Below are 21,484 nucleotides of genomic sequence, written 5' to 3' on the forward strand. Positions count from 1 at the left end.
TGTGACTACAGGCAGCTGTCAGTGTGTCAGCGGGTCGTGCTGACTACAGGCAGCTGTCAGCGTGTCAGTGGGTCGTGCTGACTACAGGCAGCTGTCAGTGTGTCAGTGTGTCATGCTGACTACAGGCAGCTATCAGTGTGTCATGCTGACTACAGGCAGCTATCAGTGTGTCAGTGGGTCGTGTGACTACAGGCAGCTGTCAGTGTGTCAGCGGGTCGTGCTGACTACAGGCAGCTGTCAACGTGTCAGTGGGTCGTGCTGACTACAGGCAGCTGTCAGTGTGTTAGTGTGTCAGCGGGTCGTGCTGACTACAGGCAGCTGTCAGTGTGTTAGTGTGTCAGCGGGTCGTGCTGACTACAGGCAGCTGTCAGTGTGTTAGTGTGTCAGTGGGTCGTGCTGACTACAGGCAGCACTGCACAGTCTCCTGCCTGGGCCATTTCACTGGATCCTGAGGGCAGCATGAGTTTTTCTCTCTTGAGCTGAATACATTTCCCTAAGAAGAGTCTCCCTGTGGGTTGTCTCCAGGGAACTAGCCTGGTTGGCAGGATTTGGGGAGGGTTGAGGGACTCACCAACCAGCATGAAAAGTTCACTTTATCTCCTTGTTTTCACTTATAACCCCTCACCCTCAAAAGCAGGGTTCCACAGTTTGTTTTCCAGATGATACCCTGGTAGCCTGCCATCAGGGAGACGGTGGGGAAGTCACATGATCACTCAGAACAGGAGTGGGGCTCTCACTGTCTGCGGTGCTCGGGCCCACAGGCGCCTGCCAGGGTCCTCATCTCTCGGGGTGCATGTCCTTGTTTACATCCCTTCCATAAGGGACCCAAGCCGAGTGACCAGCAGCCACGGCAGAGGTGAGGATGTGACTTCTGAGTCCAGCCCAGCAATTCACCCCCCTTCCATCTCAGGCGCACAGGAGCTCCTCGCTAGAATTCTGCCGCACCCCAAAATACATCTGACAAAAAAACAGGCATAATTCTGATTCATTCACTCCAGACGGCTATTGTTGTGGTGGCTGTTGACTTTTTTTTTGGTCTGTCCTCACCCAAGGATATTTTTTCCACTGATTTAGAGAGAGAGAGAGAGAGAGAGAAACATCGATGTGAGAGAGACACATGAATTAGTTGCCTCCCTCATGCTTGGGGCGGGGATTGAGGTACATACTCTTGACTGGGAATCAAACCCTCAACCCTTTGGTGTGCGGGCTGACGCTCTATCCACTGAGCCAGACCGGCCAGGGCTTGCTGCTGTCGTTCCCCATGTGACACCCTAAGGGGAAAGAGGCCAGAGCCTGACTAAACGGGTTACATGCTGTAAAGGTTCTTGCAGCTCCTCGGGGGGACGTCGCTGCTGCAGACCGTCAGCAGCACTGCAGTTCCGCCCTGGTCCCCTGGGTCCCGCACCCAGAAGGACGCCAGGCTGCATGCTGCTAGGACACCTAAGCAGCTCTGTGGAGAGGCTCCCATGAGGGATTAAGGTCGCCCGACAACTTAGAGCCTGGGAGGTGAGCTACCTGGGAGGTGAGCTACCTAAGAGGTGAGCTACAGGGGCGGGGTGAGCTACCAGATGGGTGAGCTACCTGGGAGGTGAGCTACCAGGGCGGGAGCTACGGGGGGCGGGTGAGCTACCTGGGAGGTGAGCTACCTTGAGCTGAGCTGCCTGGGAGGTGAGCTACCTAAGAGGTGAGCTACGGGGGCGGGGTGAGCTACCAGATGGGTGAGCTACCTGGGAGGTGAGCTACCAGGGCGGGAGCTACGGGGGGCGGGTGAGCTACCTGGGAGGTGAGCTACCTTGAGCTGAGCTGCCTGGGAGGTGAGCTACCTAAGAGGTGAGCTACGGGGGCGGGGTGAGCTACCAGATGGGTGAGCTACCTGGGAGGTGAGCTACCAGGGGGGGAGCTACGGGGGGCGGGTGAGCTACGGGGGGTGAGCTACGGGGGAGGGGTGAGCTACGGGTTGGGGTGAGCTATGGGGGGAGGGGAGCTACCGGGGAGGGGAGCTATGGGGAGTGAGCTGCCTGGGAGGGGAGCTGCCGGGAGGGGAGCTGCTGGGAGGTGAGTTACGGAGGAGGTGAGTTACCAGCTTGTCCAGCCCTCGGGTGAGGTCCTGAACACCAGCCAGGTCACTCCTCATTCCTGCCCCAGGAACAGTGAGGGGCAGTAACTGCTGAAGCACTGAGTTAGGAGTGATGTCTTAATGCTCCAGAACCAGGACGGCCTCCAACTTTCTAAAACTAGACTTTTAAGCAATGTTTTGGGTCGTATGCCGTCCTAGCGTGGCTTCCAGGGATAACTGATCCCACCAGCTCCCCGCTCTCGGGGATTTCCCAGTGCGAGGTGGTTGCTTGTTGGCGACCAGTTTCCACGGAGGATTCCAACTGCTCAGGTCTGTGGTCACTGAATGTCCATCCGAAGTTTTTGCTGTTACCTCCTGTGTTCCTCGTCCTAGTTGGACAAAGAAGTCACAAACTGCTGCTGTTTGAGTTGGGGGAGCAGAGGGAAACAAATGCCGCTTCAGCTCAAAGACCTGTCAGCAACCCTGAATCTCTGCCAGTGTAACAGGTGAAAAACAGTCGCTCAGCTACTTCCAATGTGCATTCTTCACATTACGAGCATTCTTCAGTAAGCTTTTCATTTTTAAGAGCCACACGTATTTATTTTTGGATAAAATGTGTTCATTTTTGTGGCCTATTTCCCCAACAATTTACTGGATGTTTTTCCTTTCTGGTTTATAGAAGCTCCTGCTATTCGAGAAAGATCTTCGTAATACGAGCTGCCGATGTTTTTCAAGGACAGTCACCTTCTGACCGTTTATGGGGGTTTCTGCCACAATAAAGTTTTATTTGTGGGTAGCTGACACCGTCTTTTTTTTTTTTAATTTGAAGGGTTAAGAAAATTTTATTGATTGATTTGAGGGAGAGAGACAGACAGAGAAACATCGATCTGTCGATCCACTTACTTATGCACTCATTGGTTGATTCTTTTTTTTAATCCTCACCCGAGGACATTTTTCCATTTTTTGTTCAGGTAGAGTGGGAGGGAGAGAGAGGAAGAGACAGAGAGAGAGAAACATCGTCGTGAAAGGGACACATCGAGTGGTTGCCACCCATACGACCAACCAGGTACAAACTGTAACCGAGGTATGTGCCCTGAGTGGGAACCGAACCCGGGTCTCTCTGGACCGCAGGCTGACGCTCTAACTGCTGAGCCAAACCGGCCAGGGCCATTGGTTGATTCTTGTAGGTGCCCTGACGGGGGACTGAAGGAACCCACAACCCTGGCGTATCGGGACAATGCTCTAACCAACTGAGCCCCCAGCCAGGGCCTAAGGATTTGTTTGTCTCTACGTTTGATGTCAGACTCATGGAGGTCTCCTACCTTCTGAGATTGTTTTTAAAAATTCCTGCATGGTTTGTTCTAGGACTTGAATCATTTCATCTTGTATATATCTAGCTCCAATCTGGTTAAAAGTTATTTCTGGGTAGGGAATTGATTCAACTTCATTTTCCCCCACACAGCAACCCACTCCCACATCTACTTATTGATCCATCTTTTCCTCAGTGACCTGAAATGTCACCTTTATTGTATACTAATTTTCCTATACACTTTGTCTATTTATGGGTCTAAAAACCTGTTCCACGAATCTCTGTGGGTATGTGGCAGTAAGATGATGTTTTCTTTTTGAAATGTATGCCTGCCTCTTATCACTCTTCTCTTTTCAGTGACTTCTTCTGAGATCATGACTGAACCCAAACAATTCTCCAGGCCCAAATAACTGAAGAACGGTGATGATGTCGGTTTCCTGGAACAGGGCTCAAACATTCAGATACGAGAAGGTTGAAAACTCCATAAATAAGAGAATCATAAGTGCTCACGAACATAACAAGAAGTATAAAGCTGTGTCTCATTAAATGATTGGCAGTAAGGTCCTCTTTTTCCTAAAGAAAATTATAATCTGGTTAATTTAAAGAGACAAGACAGAGAGTTACATTCAGCGGTCAGTGGTTTCTGCCCACTGGCTGTGAGAACACCTGTTTCCATCTCCTACTCAACAGAACATTCTGCGCGGCATGAGCGCCTCCTACCTGTAACAGAAGCAGCTGGAGAAGACGACCATGGCCACGAGGCACACGGCCATGGAGACGAGCACCACCAGCCAGCGCACGCTGCCGTCCAGGAAGGGGCCTGCGGCGAGAGGAGCCCGGTCAGCTCGTCCAGAGGACACCCTGCAGTTTGCCTTCCGGGGCACGTGCGGACCGGCAAGGCCAGTCTTAGGGACGTGGCACCGCGCCCTCCCCGCCGACTCACCTATGACCACAGGGGGCAGGGTGGGCTGCAGGTACTGGTTGCACAGGTTGGTCCGGCAGCACTCGATGGTCCGGCGGAGCTGGGCCTTCGGTGAGTCCTGCAGGACAGGTGACGACAGAACCAGAAGTGGTTGAGGTACTAGATTGATAACGATTTTAAGTAACCATAAAACACAATTTCCAGCTCAGTGCATGAAAAGCACCTGCACATTTTATGTGGAAAAAATGATTAAAAATTAGAATTTGGGCTGAAGCAATTTACAGTAGTCAAGATTGTAAAATGGTTTCTCTTAAGGAGAACCTGTATAGGTGGGCGGCATGTTAGAACTAGATCACAACTTAATTACAGACAAACAAAAGTTTATATGTATTTTCCAGCAAACTTTGACATTCTTCATTTATTACTATGAATTTTTAGCAAAAGAAAAAAATAATAGTAATACAAAAGAAAGTCATGAGATATTTTTCTAAGCACATGGGTAACGTATTTTACTACGGTGACTAACTGGAAGGGTAGTCGCTGTCACAGTGGTGTGGAGACTTCATGGCCGAACAAGGGCCAACTGCACAGGGTGCCCGGCCAGACCCACGGGGCGGGGAGGCCGCACAGAACCACCACGGGACCCGCGAGCGGCGTGGAAGCGGAGACGCATGCGGGAGGAAAGGGCACGATACAGCTGCTCCTGAGAGCTTGTAAGAGATCACCAACCAGTTCTGAGGTGTGTCCTCAACAGATCAGAACACAGGCACCGAGAAAAGACTGCAGTCATGGCAAAAGATGTCAACAACTGCCCGGGCCAGTCTTGCTCAGTGGTTAGAGCGTCGGCCCAAGCACCAAAGAGTCGCAGGTTCGATTCCAGTCAAGGGCACACACCTCGGTTGCGTTCGTCCCTGGCCCTGGTCGGATGGTGCGGGAGGCAGCCAGGCGATGTGATGTGTCCCTCTCACATCAATGTTTCTCTCTCTCTCTCCCTCCATTCCCTCTATCTGAAGATAAATGGAAAAATATCCTCGAGTGAGGATGAAAAAGTCGAGGCGTCAGCACCTGTGTGTGGAGCGCTGTCTGACTAACAGCACAGCACCCCCTGGGAGGACGGCCACCCCGGGCCAAACTCTAACACGACGGAACCGTTCGTCATCACAGAAGCGGCCAGGACGGAAGCAGACACGACACTGTTCTGCAATGTCAGGCAGACCCTGAGCCTGACTGTGACTCGACAGAAGACAGTCAGGAACACTGGACAGCTCCGGAAGGACAGGTTGTACGTTTTAACGAGTTTTTTTTTTACTTTTTAACAATTGATTATAAAGAGAAAGAGAAAAACGTTAGGAGTCACACCAGTAACTGAAAAATCCAAGATCTAAAAAGCAACAACAGCCCACACGAAGGCTGGAATCAGGGACAGACAATAACAAGGGATAAAGAAGTGCCAAGCACCCAAGAACGGTCCCGGAGGCTGACGTCCCGAGCTCGGCCTGGCAGGAGAGGGTCAAGCAGCCAGTGCTGGAGGGCAGACCCGGGCACGCCCCACCCGCAGAGGAGCCGCCCGAGGAAAGAGAAGGGAAACGCGCGCCTGTTCCGTCCGTCCTCTCCAGCGTCCGTCCTCTCCAGCGTCCGTCCTCTCCAGCGTCCGTCCTCTCCAGCGTCCGTCCTCTCCAGCGTCCGTCCTCTCCACCGGGAGGGACCGTGAAGAACCGAGGAGACCAGACACCAGCAGCAGGACTGACGCTGAGACGGGCGGGACCTACAAAGCTCCTGGGCCCTCTGTGAGCTCCCGTGTCCTGACCCAGGTGAGTCCCACCCCAAGGAGCTGAGGGCACTGGGAGATGGCAGAGACGGGGTGACGTGAAGATGTTAAAACGAAGGAGTGTTGGAAACCGGGCAGCTACATGGCACCTCCTTCCTTACGCAGACGGGAGGGGGCATCGCGGGAAACCCAAGGGCTCTGGGATGGAACAGCTTCAGTCCTGGCTTTGCCACCGAGGAGCTTTGCGACATGAGCCACAACCGTCTCCTCGCTGGGCTCCCGGCTCCTCGCTGTCACGCGGGGGTAAGAACACCTGTCTTACAGGGGACCCGGGAGAAAATGAGGCACCGTACACCAAGGACCTTGCACCCTAAGTGCAAAGAGTGAATATTGAAAAATCAATCCCTCTTTCTCTAGGAAAGCTTGGCGTGGTACCAGTCACGACGTCAGGGAAAGACAGCAATGCCTGCAACCCCGGAAGGCTCAGTGCGGGTTCGCCAGGGACCGGCCCACCGCGCCTCTCACGCAGGGTGGTCTGGGTCATGATGCTGGGACAGCCGCTCCCATCCCTGCCCTCCCACGCCCTCCTCCAACCAGGTCCATTTTCTCTCCAGATTCACGTGGCCAGCAGAAGTCCCGGTGGGAAAACTCACTTGGATTCGTGAAGGAGGTCAGGGATGGGAGGCGAGGAAGCGGCGCGGGAAGGGCTGCGGCCAGGCGGCGGGACGGTCTGAAGAACCGCCCCGCAGGAGAAGCAGCAGCAGCAGCTTTGCCAGCAGAGCCGGGCAGAGCCGGCCGACCCGGCGCAGGTGCGGCAGCCCTGGGAGCAGGCTCCGGGCGGCAGAGCCGTGCCGTTCCCCTCGGGGTGAGTGCCAGGGAAGTGGGCAGTGACAGTGAGCAAGACGCACAGAGAGCGGGCGGAGTGAAGCTCAGCGTCTAGCCTGTGTGCCCCTAAACGAGCTCTGGAGCGCGCCCTGGGCCCCCTCTCAGCCTGCCCGTCTCCTGACAGCGCCCTCGCCAGGTCTTGTCTTTAATCCTCGCCTGAGGACACTTCTCCACTGATTTTTTTAGATAGAGTGAGAGGGAGGGAGGGAGGGAGGGAGGGAGGGAGGGAAACATCAACGGAGAGAGACAGAGACACATCAATTGGTTGCCTCCTGCATGACCCCGACCCGGGCCAGGGGTCAAACCTGAAACCCTTGACCGGAATCAAACCCAAGACTCTCTGGTCTGCGGTCCAACACCCTAACTGCTGAGCCAAACCGGCCAGGGCCCTCGTAATGTGTATTTGATACATCATTCTCCATATTTAAAATAAATATATATAAGCACAAATTAATGTATTTTATTTCCTGCAACAATATGTCTTTAAGTCTTAAAAAAATAATTCTGGTTTATCATCACAATTATTATTAGTATAAAACTGATCAAAATAATATATATTATCATCCTTGTTAAAATACTAATATTGAAAGAAAACTTTATTGGAAAGGTATGTGATGGATGGAATTAGTTTTAAATGCATGGATAAATATTCCCTATTGCTAGAACGAGAAGGTTCAGCATTAATGTCATCCCTGTTTTTCTATTTCCTGCTTTCGGGAGTCAGATGATGATGGAGGAGTTTGTTATACCACTGCATAACAATTCTTTAAAGACCTTCTAATCATATGCTAAACTCCCATAATGCTCCTATTACCAAAAATTATTTTCAATAACCAAGCAATTTGGTTGAAAGCAAAGTGCTAACCACCTCACATGCAAGCATCTCTGAACTCCCACATCCCCCGTGCCCTGAGACTCCAGGTGACTCTAGCCCTGGAGGCTTTGCATTCTGGGCCTTGGGTTTGCAAACTGTGAGGAGGGGACTGAAAGGGAGGAGGGAAAAGAGAAACTGCTGGAGAGGCTCCGTTCTTAGGCAGATCAGTATTAAGCAACTATGGAAGTTTAGCATCTGTAAACGGATCCCCTTAAAAGTATCGGTGCACCTGTGTGATCCGTGTGCAACGCAGTCTGTGTGCCCAGGGACATGGGTGAGCCGGCTGAAAGATGCTCAGTTACATTGTCAACATGGTAAAAGCGACGTTTCTAAGCCCTTGCTAAGGGTCAATTGTGCTGAAACTCCCTGCTACACGCCGCTCATCGAGCCTCACACCGCGGTCACGGGAGAGAGGACAGGAGCAGGGCTCCTCGCCCAGAGTCCCGCAGCTGGCCAGAGGCGTCTGTGTGCTGAACACAGATCGGCGAGCTTAACAACTACCTCTGCGAGCGAACTCAGTTTGGGGCGCCTGGCTCAGGGGCCTGTAAGACACCAGTCACTCCGGCCGAGCTCAGTGCTCTAACCACAGATTGAAAAATGTGTAGTGTGTGTGGTTGATAAACATGCAAATGGCATAAAAATGAACTGGGAGGGAAAAACAAATGAGCAGCTCCCCAAATGTTGACGAATTAGAGCAAAGGCTTAATTCTAATAAGATGAAATTTAACGTAGACAAGAATGTGACAGCTGCCAATCAACACCCATCCCAGCCCCACCCACGTCTGTCCATCCGGAGACCAGCAACACCAAGAGCGGTGAGGGGCGGGGCTCAGCGGCAGCGTGAGTGAAAGACACGAGCATTCTAGTGGGCTTTCTGCCTGGTGTTCCAAGAACATGGGGTGACAGTCACATGTCTTAGAGAAGGGGAATGGCGTTACCGAATCTCTCTCTTTTCCCTGGCAGACCACACTCAGTTCTGCCTGTTACACTGAAACACTCGACAGCAACTCTCAGGCTGGTCACACAAGGAGCAGCTGAAGTCACACTGAACTATTATCTTCTTGGGCAAAGACTCGAAGGTATGGGGAGGGAAACCCTTTCTTCGTACAATCGAAGCCTATCATGTTAAAGAGGGTTAGACGCATTCTCCATGGTCCCGAGCGGAAGGGAGGAAGACAGAGGTGTGGCCATTGGGAGGAAAAGCTTCTCAGGACCAAGTCATTTTACAGACGAAGTGGGTAGTCCCAGGCAAGGAGCCCCTATTGCTAGAGGTGTAGCACACAGGAAACAGACGGGGTGCACTGTGGTTGTGGGGGGGTCCAAACTTCGGCGGAGAGGTAGAACACGTAACCTTTAGGGATTCTATCAATCCCGAGCATTTCTAAGCAATTGTAATACTTTTCTAAAATGACTGAAGCTTCGACCTGCGAACGAACAGTTCTATCGGAGTCGCTTTTCAAAACCCTGACAGGTTCCTCTAGGGCAAAATGCTACACCGCACTTTGAGGAGACCAGGTTTGTAACCCAGGGCGCCACTAGGATGTCCATCAACCAGGGCCGATCCCGTCCCTTGCTGCTGCTGTTAAAGTGCCCGCACTGAGACCTCCTCACACGACTGGTGGTCTCTGAGCCGTTTCCGGGATGCAAAGGTGTTCGTGCCCGTCACCCTCATGTCTGTTCATCTCACAATCCACAAACAAGTGTGACAACATCACTTTTTGCAGTTATAACAATTTAGAAAAAGGATAACTTGAAATTCTTTTTAAGTACTCTGAAACTTCAGTGGTCACAATTCTACCACTTGAAGTAAAAGCTAGTAAGTTTCCCAAATAGATTTGCTTAAAGAACATGAAGCACCGTACAGGCCAGGCTCACCTCTCTGGGGGCCCGCGCTTTGTCCGCGGCCCCTGCCTCTGCGTTTCACAGGCCCCAGAGCAGACCTTACCTTGCACTGGAAATCAGACCCTTCATATTTCATACACCCCGAAGCTAGCGTCGTCTCCCCCTGGTCATCCTCTTCTATGATGGCAAAGCAATGCCCGTTAGTTCTAAAAGAAAACAAACAAACCTCTAAGGAGCCCCAGAAACAAAACGTGACTTAGTATCAGCAAGTACTAATTCACATAACGGGTTTGCATGTGACCAGGTACTGATGGCCTTCAGTACCTTGTTAAGTTAGAACTACAATGGATTGGCCAACCAAACGGGCTTTAAGGCAAATGAAACATGTCCCATCTGAACTGAGACCTAAGGTCCAGCCAGAGCCTGTGTCGGGCAGAAACGGATTCCTACCAAACACGTCCTCTAAATGGGCATCACTATGCAACTTCTCTTTGCAAATCACAGCCCTGTGACTACAGAGAGCTGATTTGTAAAATTTTATAAAGTAAAAACATAGTTAAAAATAACTCTTTATCTGTAAAGTTTTCAATGTTCACATACACAATAATAAATAAAAACAAACTTTCCTGTGAACATAAAAACAGACTCAATGACAAAATGTATTTAATAGACTAAGATTCTGAGAGGCGCTAGTCACTGAACATAAACAGGGGGCTCCGTGGTTAGAGCGTCAGCCCATGTTCTGCAAGGTCACAGGCTTGATTCCTGGTCAAGGGCACGTACCTGGGTTGCAGGTTCAATACCAGCTCCAGTTGGGTCACGTGCGGGAGGCAACCAATCGATGTATCTCTCTGACATCAATGTTTTTCTCCCTCTTTCTCTCTTCCTTTTCCCCTCCCTCCCCTCTCCCTCCCCCTCTCTCTCTAAAAAAAAAAAAAAAAATGGAAAAAACATCCTCAAGTGAGGATTAACAAAAAAAGGGAGAACTTTCGAATAGCTGAATTTTCAAGAAATGTACATAAATGTATTTGTCTTTAATGAAATTTATCATTTTAACATCAGTATGCTTGAGTTCCCCCTAATATATTCACTTAGCCTTTAATGGGTAGAGAAAAACTTGCAGAAGGGCTCTGTGCTCCTATTTACTGCTCCTCTCAGGGACTGTACTGCTGCTACTTAGAAGAACCCTGCAGAACTGTCATTCTCCGTAAGGAGCGAATGGGAAGTGTGCAGTGAAATTCTGATAAAACGGACGGTTCGGTTTCACGCTGGGTCACTCGGCGCTAACAAACACCCACTCATATCAGGTAGGCACTGCGGACAGACGTCCGGCGAGGGGTCACCGGATGACAGATCACCCAGCCTGTCAAAACCAAGCCGACCACCACCAGAGGACAAAGTTAAGATGTGAAGAACCACCGTGTAATTTCAAGCTATTACATGTAAAAAGTTATGCTTTATGCCTGGTCACATTCAAAGAGCACACAATTAGGGAAGAACAGAACAAGCCATAAAGGGGAGACAATTCACTGCTGAGATCAGGTTTCAGGTTGTCCAGGGGATTCGTTTTTGGCCGGTCAACCAATTTTTCCAACGTGGAACATAATAACCTGGTCATGTATAATGTGTTAGACAGCTAACACAAAATTAAGTAGGAAAATTAAGGTGGCTACATAAATCAGATGTGGATCAGGGAGCTATCTTGTAAGAAAATAACATAAAATTAAATATCACAGTATCATTCTTACATATCTGTAAAGTATCTTAGCCAATTTAGAATGACAAGGCTTTGGCAAAATTTTCATGTTTTCTTTTTTTTTTAATCTCAAAGTTTCCTATGAATATCAATCACTTTATATAAACTTAAAATGTTAGACAAATATCACATTCTTCTGATCTTGTTTACAAAGCTATGCTGCTGTAACAAAGTAACCCCAATCGACACAGTAAGTTCCTAAGGAAGCTCTGGCTCTCCGGGAGACATGATACAAAGACAGAGAGAAAGAGCCCTTGGCCGATGTAAACAATTCTGGGAAGAGCATCAGGGGTGACGCCCCCACGGGGAGCAGAGCATCGGGTGCTTACATGCAGGTGTTGTTGACGGCGTCGTCCGGGCAGTGTCCCGAGCAGTAGCACTTTAAGAAAGGCAAGGTGTCTTCTGGTGCTAAGGTCACTCCATTTTCTGACTTTTTCGGGTCGGAGTCCGACTTCGCCCCGGTGCCGTGGAGCATGCTGTCTAGGTTCTGCCCTGCAAGCACACGGGAAACATGAGCCACTTCTGACACGCGGATCCCTTGACTGTAGTTTCAATGAGGAAACATCTCTAAGGTTTTCTGTCTTTTTTTTTTAATCCTCATCCGAGGACATTTTTCCATTTTTTGTTCAGGTAAGGGTGGGAGGGAGAGAGAGGAACAGAGAGAGAGAGAGAAACATCGGTAGAGAAAGGGACACATCGAGTGGCTGCCACCCGCACGACCAACCACGGCGGGGGACAAACTGCAACCGAGGTACGTGCCCTTAGCAGGAACCGAACCCGGGTCTTTCGGGACCGCAGGCCGATGCTCTAACCGCTGAGCCAAACCGGCCAGGGCAGTGTTTTAACCATTGTAATTTTGGCTAATGTATCTTTAATTAAAAATAAATTTCATATACATAAGTAACAGGCGCTGATTAATAACCTGTTACACGCGGAGTTCTGCTCCAGGCACTGTGGGACGTGTGGAGATGCCCATGTCACCATTTCACGCATGGCGCTGGGAGAGGGTGGTCTTCGTGTGTAGGAAACACACGTGGAAGCAATCCCAGGGAAGACCGAGGTTGCTTCCAATCATTAAAAAACAGACAAACTGTGTTTCTTTTCTTAAACTCTTTGGTTTAAGAGTCACAAAACTTGTGACTAGTTTTAAAAAATAAGTCCTTTATTTGTGCCCTTCTGCGGAAGTGGGCTAAGCACCCCGCTCTGGATGTGCAGTGCCGAGGAAGGGAACTGTGGGACCACGGGGCTCATCGTGTCATCTGGTGCCTTCTGTCTCAAGGTCACTGGTTCAGATCCAGGCCCTGCCGCCAGGAACCGAAGGCTATTCTTGCCTTAGAGTTTAGCAGCTTCAAGTGACAGACAGTCAAGTTTGGTCTGAGTCTTTTAGGCTGAAAGCAGCCTAGAACCAAATAATGTTTTAGCAATTCCTGCCGCTCCCCCCGCCCCCCGTGAATCAGCTGAAACCCACTAGGGTTCATCTCAAGGGAATAAAATGCAGAGCCAAACAGGTGTGGAATAATAAGAGAATTGGGTATGTGTTTAATTAGAAATGTTAAATAAGTGGTTCAAGGCTTAATAATTCAGACTTGGCTTTAAGTCTGGCCATACTGATGAGATGAACTACTGAACAGAGGGGGGAAAAACACACATACAATTCACACTGATAACAGGAAAAGAATGTGCTGCTAAGTAGGTTTTAGTGATTCCACACCTTGAATTTTAATAATCTTACTTGATCCCCTAAATTACTATAAAACTTACAGGCTTCATTTATGTTGAGAACATCAACTATAAAATTAAGCTGGGGGGCAAAGGGGAAGGAAGGAAGAAATCGTGGACCCTGGGCTACATGGTTCTACTCGCGTAGCTGGTTGGGTGCTCACGGGTAAGCCATGCCATTTCTCCAGGTCACATTTACTCAGTGAGACCAGAGGACAGCTGAGGTCTCTTGACCAGCTTTAAAATCCTATCACCGGAACAGAAGGAAGCATCCATTGAACTATGATAAACACATGGCAAAAAATAGATCACATGCTATTCATTTTTAAAAAATCGAATGACACAGAAAAAGTAGTGTGGTAGAAATAACACCAAAATAGTTAAAAGTCAAAGGTTCAATTATGTCCATAGATAAGTTACTCTCAGAATCTCTGTTCTTTATCTATAAAAAATGGTAGCAATACCCGCCCAATTCAAATGTGGAGGTTATATAGAGATCAAATGAATATATCATAAAATAATTAAAAATAAACTAGTATGCAAATGAAAATATTACTAATAATGAAGATTATACTAAAAGACCACTCATATCTGAAAAATTCAAAGTTATAAGATCAGTAGCACACATAACTTCTAGAAAATGACCTGAATTTAAAAGATAATTACCAACAACAATATGTTGCATCTGAGATTTATATCATCTCAAATATTTATTTAACAGCACTAATTAGAGGCCTGCTGTGTTCAGGCAAGGTACTGAATTCTGGAAACTGCTCTGGTCCTCAGAAGGAGACAAAGTCAGGAGGGTGCTAAGCACATAAACACACACAATGTAAAAGGTGACGTAATACAAAGGTGTTACATAAGCAAAGGGGGAGCCAATTATATAAACGTATCCTAGGGGGTCACAAGCAGTGAAATCTGAGCCGTATCTTCAAGTTGTAAGACTTCACTCAGTAGAGGCATGGACGCCAAGAAAAATACCGAGCAACAGCCTCCCGCATCCCCTCCTTCAGCAACGGCATCTACCTCCGTGGCTCACACAAATCTTTCTGTTGACGGTTCCTTGATGTATCCCTCAAGCCCTGACTTGCTTACGCCTCTCAGAATTAACTTCTCCAAAATGAAGCTCTTGTCTTGCTCCTCAAACCTGGCCTCCCCAAGTCTTTCGGCTCAACCTCCAAAATGTACTCATTTTCTTCTCCAACTGCACTGCGATCACCTGGGCCCATTGTATCATGTCACGTCCGAGGGGAAAATCTCCACCAAGATGGCCAATACTTCGTGCGTGGCCCCTGCAATCCATTCCCCACATAGCAGCCAATTATCTTATACACATAAATCCGACACTGTCACTGGCCTGCTTAAAACCAATGAACAGCTTCGCAGGCAATCAAGATGGACTCTAAGCTCCTACGCCAGGCCGCCCGAGGCCCGGCAGGACCTGGACCCTGCACAACTCTTCAGCACAAACTCGCAGCCCCGCCCTGCATCACACCCGGGCGCTCTGGCCTTCTGCCGGCTCCTACCACAGCCCTCGGTTCACAAAGTACAAAACGAAAGGCCTGGGGTGGGCTGGGGCTACGGATTCTATTTCAAAACCAACACATGCCAAAAATATGTAATAGCTTACATGCTTAGAAACACACACACACACACACACACACACACACACACGGAGACCTTTTTCCTTAACAGAAATTTTTAGCATCACCGATTTTACTGGATTTTCATTCCTAGCTAAATAGATTTTCCTACCTTCCCAGAATCTGTTGGCTTTTTTGCATATAGAAGCAGAACTCCCTCTCCCCCACCCTTAAGATAAAACATCTACAACAGGAAGCAGTGAGGAGGACACAGGCGAGTCGCGGAGACCGACGGGCATCAACAGCAGCAGTTCCGTAGCCCATGTGCTATGGGAGTGACTACTACGTTTCCTTCCAAGTCTTCCTTCCTAAGTGGGAGCTTACACAGTATCCTGTTTCTCCTTCATCGTGGCCTATTGGGTGTGTTGGCATCAATAGTTTTTCCTTCAGCCACAGGCTGCTGGAACATGGAGAAGGCCACATACAACCCAGAGGTCCTGGATTAGTGGCTGAGTACACGCAGTGGATGAGACTCTGGGTTATAAATCCCTCTGAGGATCTGAGTATTTCATATCAACACAGCACTTTTAGTATATGCGAGAAACAGTATGTAGTTAGGTGGACAGACTCGGTGCCCTGCAACAGATCCCGTTCATTGTTCTACTCACCTTTACCTTGCTGACGACATGAGTGTGCACACACATGCACGCACACACGTGCACACGCACACACACCACCACCACCCCACCCCGCTTTGTGGTCAAGCGGTTGCCCTCCTTCGTGACCCCGGGAAGCACAGCCGTACCCTCGGCAGAGAACTGCTGGTCTAATCTAACGACGCCGGTTCCATTCCCCTGGCCACTGTTCCCACAAGAGCATGTAAGAAATTCTGCCCAGTAAAATTAGAAGGAAGTTTGTTGGGGGGAGAGTGAGGGAGCTGTCTGGGGAAAGATTTCCTTACTGAGTAAAAGACATCCAACCCTCTTGGCCCACTGAACACTGTCACCCTGAACTTCCTCCATCTGCAGGTGGCGTCCGCCCCTCAGCAGACGCCGAGGCCGTGAAGCGAGTTCACCGATAGCTCATGTGCAGAATAGCAATTTAAATAGAGAAAGAACTTGATGAGCCAGGGGATTGACTAATTGGATCACCCCTGTGTTCAGAGTTTTTGATGTGTGATATTACACTTTCCTTATTAAGCTATTTCATTTATTGTGGGTTTTTGTTACTTATATCTGAAAACATCTTAATTGATAAAAAAAGATAAAATCTGTTTCAGACCCTTTTAGTTGCCCAATGTATATCTGTTCCCACACCCCTTCCCCATCTTCCTAGTTAACAGAACTCTGACTTTTTGGGGGGTGTCCAACCCTAGGCAATGGATTTAGATATTAACCTAAGCTGACCGTGGCAATTCTCCTTCCCAGTAGCCCTCGCAACTGTCTCAGTTTAGCCAATAAAACAAGATAAAGTCAGCCAGCAGGGAGTTAACTTCTGGGGACCCTTTTGCTTTCTTGATATAAGGTCCAGCTGCAGCCAGGGCTGACTCTCCCCATTTTCCCTTCCTCTGATGCAAATAACAGCAGCCATTCTGTGAAACCCAAAGGGAAAGCCAAGAAAATCACAGATGTCAACCCTGACACCATTCAGTCCTGAATGGACACGAGAAAACACCTGCCATCTCCATAAAAAAAAATGAATCTCCATTTGTTTAAGTCACTGTGTATTGGGTAATTTTAACTTAAAGCTAAAATACGACCACGTGAAAAACAAGGCCTACCAGATGTTAGAAGCAGATGAGCCCTTCTTCAGTTCCAACCTGAGTAACTTTATCTCAATGTAAAAGCACTTTAATCTATAGCATAGCATTTGATGCTCAAAATATTCCTATCTATGTCTAGGATATGTGTTATTATATCTATTTTCTAACAGGAAACCATGGTACAGGGAAATTTACTTCCCCAAGATACAATTCAAGAGAAAGATGAAGCTAAAGTCAAGGTCATTTCCATTAATACAACTCTGCAATCCCTCTTAGTCATCTTCAAAAAATAAAATTTCTCCTGCATTGGTTCCCTCCCACCCGACACACTAGTTTTAGTTCTCGCTTTTCTTTAAGAGCAGATGTTTTTATCTTAGCATTTAAAGCAACTATAAACTGGGGGCAAAAGGGAAAATTGGGGGGACATCTGTAATACTGTCAACAATAAAAAATAAACAAACAAAAAACCCCAAAAGATAAAGCAACTACAAACTAATCCTTTTTAAAGGCTATGTTACAAATTTTGCTCTTTATCAGAGAAAGATAATTCTTACTAAAATTTTTCACTTACAGCTGATAACTAATTACCGATTCACTTCACCTAAAAGAGTTTATTACAGAACTACCTGCGCAGAAGGTGGGGAATGAGACTTGTTTGCATCACTTGGGTTCCGTGTAACCAGTATAGATGAAACATTTTGTAAACCCTGAATAAAGATGAGCTGAAGCGAGGTCGCAAATATAAATGTTATTAATTTAACTCTTCTTCAACTCTACTACAGCTTTCGTTGGTGCTGATCAACAAGACGTATAACAACAAATACCAAAATAAAGGTGTTTTATTAAATAATGTGGTATTTCATTTAAAAAGTGATTTTTTACAAGCGGGCTCTGTATTTGGAGCATGTTAATAAGGGTATTATACCTATGACAAAATACAAAGGAGCTACAGAATTCATTCTGTTTATGCTTTAAAGTGAAAATGTAAAAAGATTTATGCTGTTAGTCATATTTTTTCTTTTCAGTAGATATTAATCCATTATCACTGTGAAAAAACATGAAAGAGCAATCGGTAGTCATAAATTTAAGACAATAAAAATGTCCAGTGAGTTCTATCTAAAATCCTTTTGCAAAATAGTCCTTTCTGTTCCGTTTAAAATATCGTTCTGACTAAACCACATGGGAAGAGCTCACGCACAGTCCCTCCGATCTGACGGTTCCCACAGGGTGAGCCCAACAAGCTGCGGACCCACCAGAGCAAATCACAAGACGGTCGTAAATAAAACTGGGCACTTTACGAAGACATTCTAGTATTCAGCAGACATACGTGGGTGCCGTTTATATTTACGAAGTCTTTCAACAACAATGGTTTTAAAAATTATTTACATTTATTCCTCATTATATTTTATTTATTTTTTAATTATTATTATTAATTAATTTATTTTAAATCTTTATTGTTGAATGTAGAATGTATTACAGATGTTCCTCATTTTTCCCCCATTGACCCCCTCCTCCCCACTCCCGCCTTTTCCCACACTGTTGTCTGTGTCCACTGGTTATGCATATAAGTTTTTTGGTTTATTTCTTCCTAGCCCCCAACCCCTTTCCCTTTGAGGTTTGTCAGTCTAGCAATGAATTTGTACTTCTTAAACCCTTCACCTTTTTCACCCATTCCCCCAACCCTCCTCCCGTCTGGCAACCAACAAAATGTTCTCTGTATCTATGAGAATGTTTCTGTTCTGCCTGTTCATTTCGTTTGTAGATTCCATTGTCAATACATATGTATTCATTGCCATTTTGTTTGTTCATATATTTTATCTTTTTCTTCAAAAAGACCATCATTTCACATAATAACGGTTTGGTGGTGATGAACTCCTTTAACTTTTTCTTGTCTGGGAAACTCTTTCTATGGCCATCAATTCTAAATGAGTTTTGCAGGATAGAGTCATCTTGGTTGCAGGTTTTTGCTTTTCATCACTCTGAATATTTCTTGCCATTCCCTTCTGGCCTGCAAAGTTTCTTTTCAGAAATCAGCTGACAGCCTAATGGGAACTCCCTTGTCGGTAACTAGCTGCCTTTCTCTTGCTGCTTTTAAGATTCTCTCTGTCTTGAACCTTTTGCATTTTGATGATGATGTGTCTTGGTGTGGGCCTCTTGGGGTTCATCTTATTTGGGACGCTCTGTGCTTCCTGGACTTGTATGTCTGTTTCCTTCACCAAGTTAGGAAAGTTTTCTGCCATTATTGTTTCAAACAGGTTTTCAATTTCTTGTTCTCCCTCTTCTCCTTCTGGCACCCCCAAGATGCGAATGTTGGCACGCTTGAAGTTGTCCCAGAGGCTCCTTACACTATCCTCATTTTTTTTGGATTCTTTTTTCTTTTTGCTTTCTGATTGGGCATTTTTGCTTCCTTATATTCCAAATCGATGGTTTGTTTCTTGGATTTACGTACTCTACTATTGAATCTCTGTCAATTACCTTTTATTTCAGTTAATGCTTCCTTCATTTCTGACTGTTCATCCATCATTTCTGACTGGTCCTTTTTTATTCTCTTGAGGCCCTCCCTAAGTTCAATGAGGTTCTCACTAAGTTCATTGAGCATCCTTATAAGCAGTATTTTGCACTCAGCATCTGTTAGGTTGCTTATCTCCATTTCGCTTAGTTCTTTTCTTGGGGTTTTATTCTGTTCTTTCATTTGGGACCTGTTTCTTTGTCTCATTTTGGCTGCCTCCCTGTGTTTGTTTCTGTGTATTACTTAACGAGCGGTATGGGGCTAGCTGACACCAGATGCTCCTTGTCTGAAATAATTTAGGAAAAACCTGAAGCAGGACCCAAGACAGGCCAATCCTATGGTTAAGCAAGTGGCAACAGCTTGGGTGGGCCTGAAAGTTGGGTGGGGCGAGGCCTCAGGGAATCACCAGGGTGGGGCAACCAGTGTGAGCCAGGTTGCTGGAGTCCCAGATATGGCGACTGTCTGCTGCCCCAGGGAAGGGCTCACCAAAGGAACAAGGGCCTGTGACAGCACATTTGTCCCCGAGAAAGCCCCCTCTTCAGCCCTCACTCCAGTGCCAAACAGCTCAGTTCTTCCCTGTACGTCTCTGGCACCCCCCGAGCTGCCTCCCCTCCAAGCTTAGAGGGAGTGAGTCCGAGAAGTCCGTGCGTGGGCCCTTTAAGGAGCTGCCTGGAGCTCCAGCTGCCTCAGCCTCCTTGAGCCTCAGTTCCCGCTGGTTTTCCAGCCAGAAGTTATGGGGACTTCTCTTCCTGGCACTGGGACCCTGAGTGGGGCACCTGGTGTGGGACAGGGACCCCTCAGTCCTCAGGGAGGACCTTCCCAGCCAAGGTGTCCTCCTGATTTTTATCCACCACACATGGGTGTGGGACCAGCCCATCGCGCCTCCGCCCCTCGGGTCTCCGCCCCTCCTATCAGTCTGGATGTGGCTGCTGCTTTAATTCCGTAGTTGTAGGACTTCCATTCAGCTTGATTTCAGGCGGTTTTGAATGATGGTTGTTCTGTAGTTTAGTTGTAACTTTGATTGTGGTTGGGGGAGGACGCGATACCACGTTTACCTACACTGCTGTCTTGACCCTGTATTTTATTTATTTATTTTTCTGTATGTGCCCCTAGTGGGAACCGAACCCAGGACTCTCTGGTCCACAGGCTGATGCTCCAGCCGCTGAGCCAAACTGGCCAGGGCTCCTCATTATATTTTAAAGGAGACAGGAATTTTATACCAAGTCCTAAATACCTATTACCCTGAACCTTAGGCACGAGGTCAGGTACTTTATTTTATATTTTACATCATTAAATTCTCACAAGACCTGATGCTACAGGTCATAAGAGAAGAGATTTTACAAATATTGAAAATGGTTCTATCAGAGCTAAATTCAAAAATTATTTGGGAAACGTGTTGTCTGCCTTGTACTTAAAATGTATGCCGTTACCCTGGGCTTAACTGTTCAAAAAGGCACGTGAGTTGAAGCAGCAGTTCAAGAACAAATGCTTTCTTATATACAGAAATGCATGATCTAAACGGAGAAGACCACCTCACTGAACAGGGTCTACCTTGAACACGAGAAGCGATGGACAGACAGGCTCCCAATAACGTGATGCGAATACACAGCTGACTCATGGTTCAGTTCTGATGTCTCCTTTTACACGTCACCTTTGACAACCGTTCTTATGGCGCTAGCTTAAAGGCTTCGCTCAGTGAGGCTTTCTGGTAAAAGGGCTCAATGACTCTACAATGACTCCAATGTCCACTGCCTTCTCCCGACTCCTGGAAGATAAGAACAGGGAAAAGGTAATGAATGGGACAGAATTCTGAAGAGTTTTCAAACACAAAGAGAGAAAAACAGATGCCCAAACATAACTTCAAACAATAACATATATCTGTAAGATTGAAGCTATTTTTGTTTTTAAAAAGGCACTGCAATGCGAAGCTCAGGGAATTCAGCGATGGGCAACCACCGCTCTCGACCTCAGTTACCATTTGTAAAGCAGATACGCACACGACGTAATCTCAACAGTCTTTCCTGGATGCTCTAAACTAATTAAACTATTTTGTTACTGCCAAGATAATTTCTAAATATATTAAGAATAAACAGGAAATGTTGGTTTTAAAATACTCCTCTAGCCCAGGCCAGTTTGGCTAAGTGGTTAGAGTGTTGGCCCTCGGATCAAAGAGTCTCGGGTTTGATTCCCTGTCAAGGGCACGTACCTTGGTTGCAGGTTTGATCCCAGCCCTGGCTGGAGTCATACAGGAGGCAACACATCGATGTGTGTCTCTCCTTCCGTGCCCCGCCCACGCCACCACTTGAACTAAATAAAAATCAATGGAAAAATATCCTCGGATGAGGATTAAAAATAATAATAACTGCCCTGGCCGGTTTGGTTCAGCGGTTAGAGCGTTAGCCTGCGGCCCAGAGAGACCCGGGTTCGGTTCCTGCTAAGGGCATGTACCTCTGTTGCAGTTTGTGCCCGGCCCTGACTGGGTCGTGTGGGTGGCAG

The 21,484-nt window shown here is 47.4% G+C and overlaps 1 protein-coding gene across 1 annotated transcript in view; it reads right to left on the minus strand.

The window, feature by feature from the left end:
• BMPR1A (bone morphogenetic protein receptor type 1A) overlaps nucleotides 1-21,484 on the minus strand; it is a 152,706-nt gene that overhangs the window by 19,844 nt on the left and 111,378 nt on the right. The window contains exons 3-7 of the mRNA XM_036265410.1: nucleotides 20,540-20,753; nucleotides 11,742-11,904; nucleotides 9,760-9,862; nucleotides 4,309-4,405; nucleotides 4,086-4,185 (exon numbers count right to left, since the gene is read on the minus strand). Coding sequence (XP_036121303.1) covers nucleotides 4,086-4,185; nucleotides 4,309-4,405; nucleotides 9,760-9,862; nucleotides 11,742-11,904; nucleotides 20,540-20,606 — 530 coding nt within the window. The 5' untranslated portion in view covers nucleotides 20,607-20,753. The remainder of the gene's footprint in view (nucleotides 1-4,085; nucleotides 4,186-4,308; nucleotides 4,406-9,759; nucleotides 9,863-11,741; nucleotides 11,905-20,539; nucleotides 20,754-21,484) is intronic.

The sequence above is a fragment of the Molossus molossus genome, unplaced genomic scaffold (assembly GCF_014108415.1).
Source record: "Molossus molossus isolate mMolMol1 unplaced genomic scaffold, mMolMol1.p scaffold_m16_p_17, whole genome shotgun sequence".
NCBI classification, from domain to species: Eukaryota; Metazoa; Chordata; class Mammalia; order Chiroptera; family Molossidae; genus Molossus; species Molossus molossus.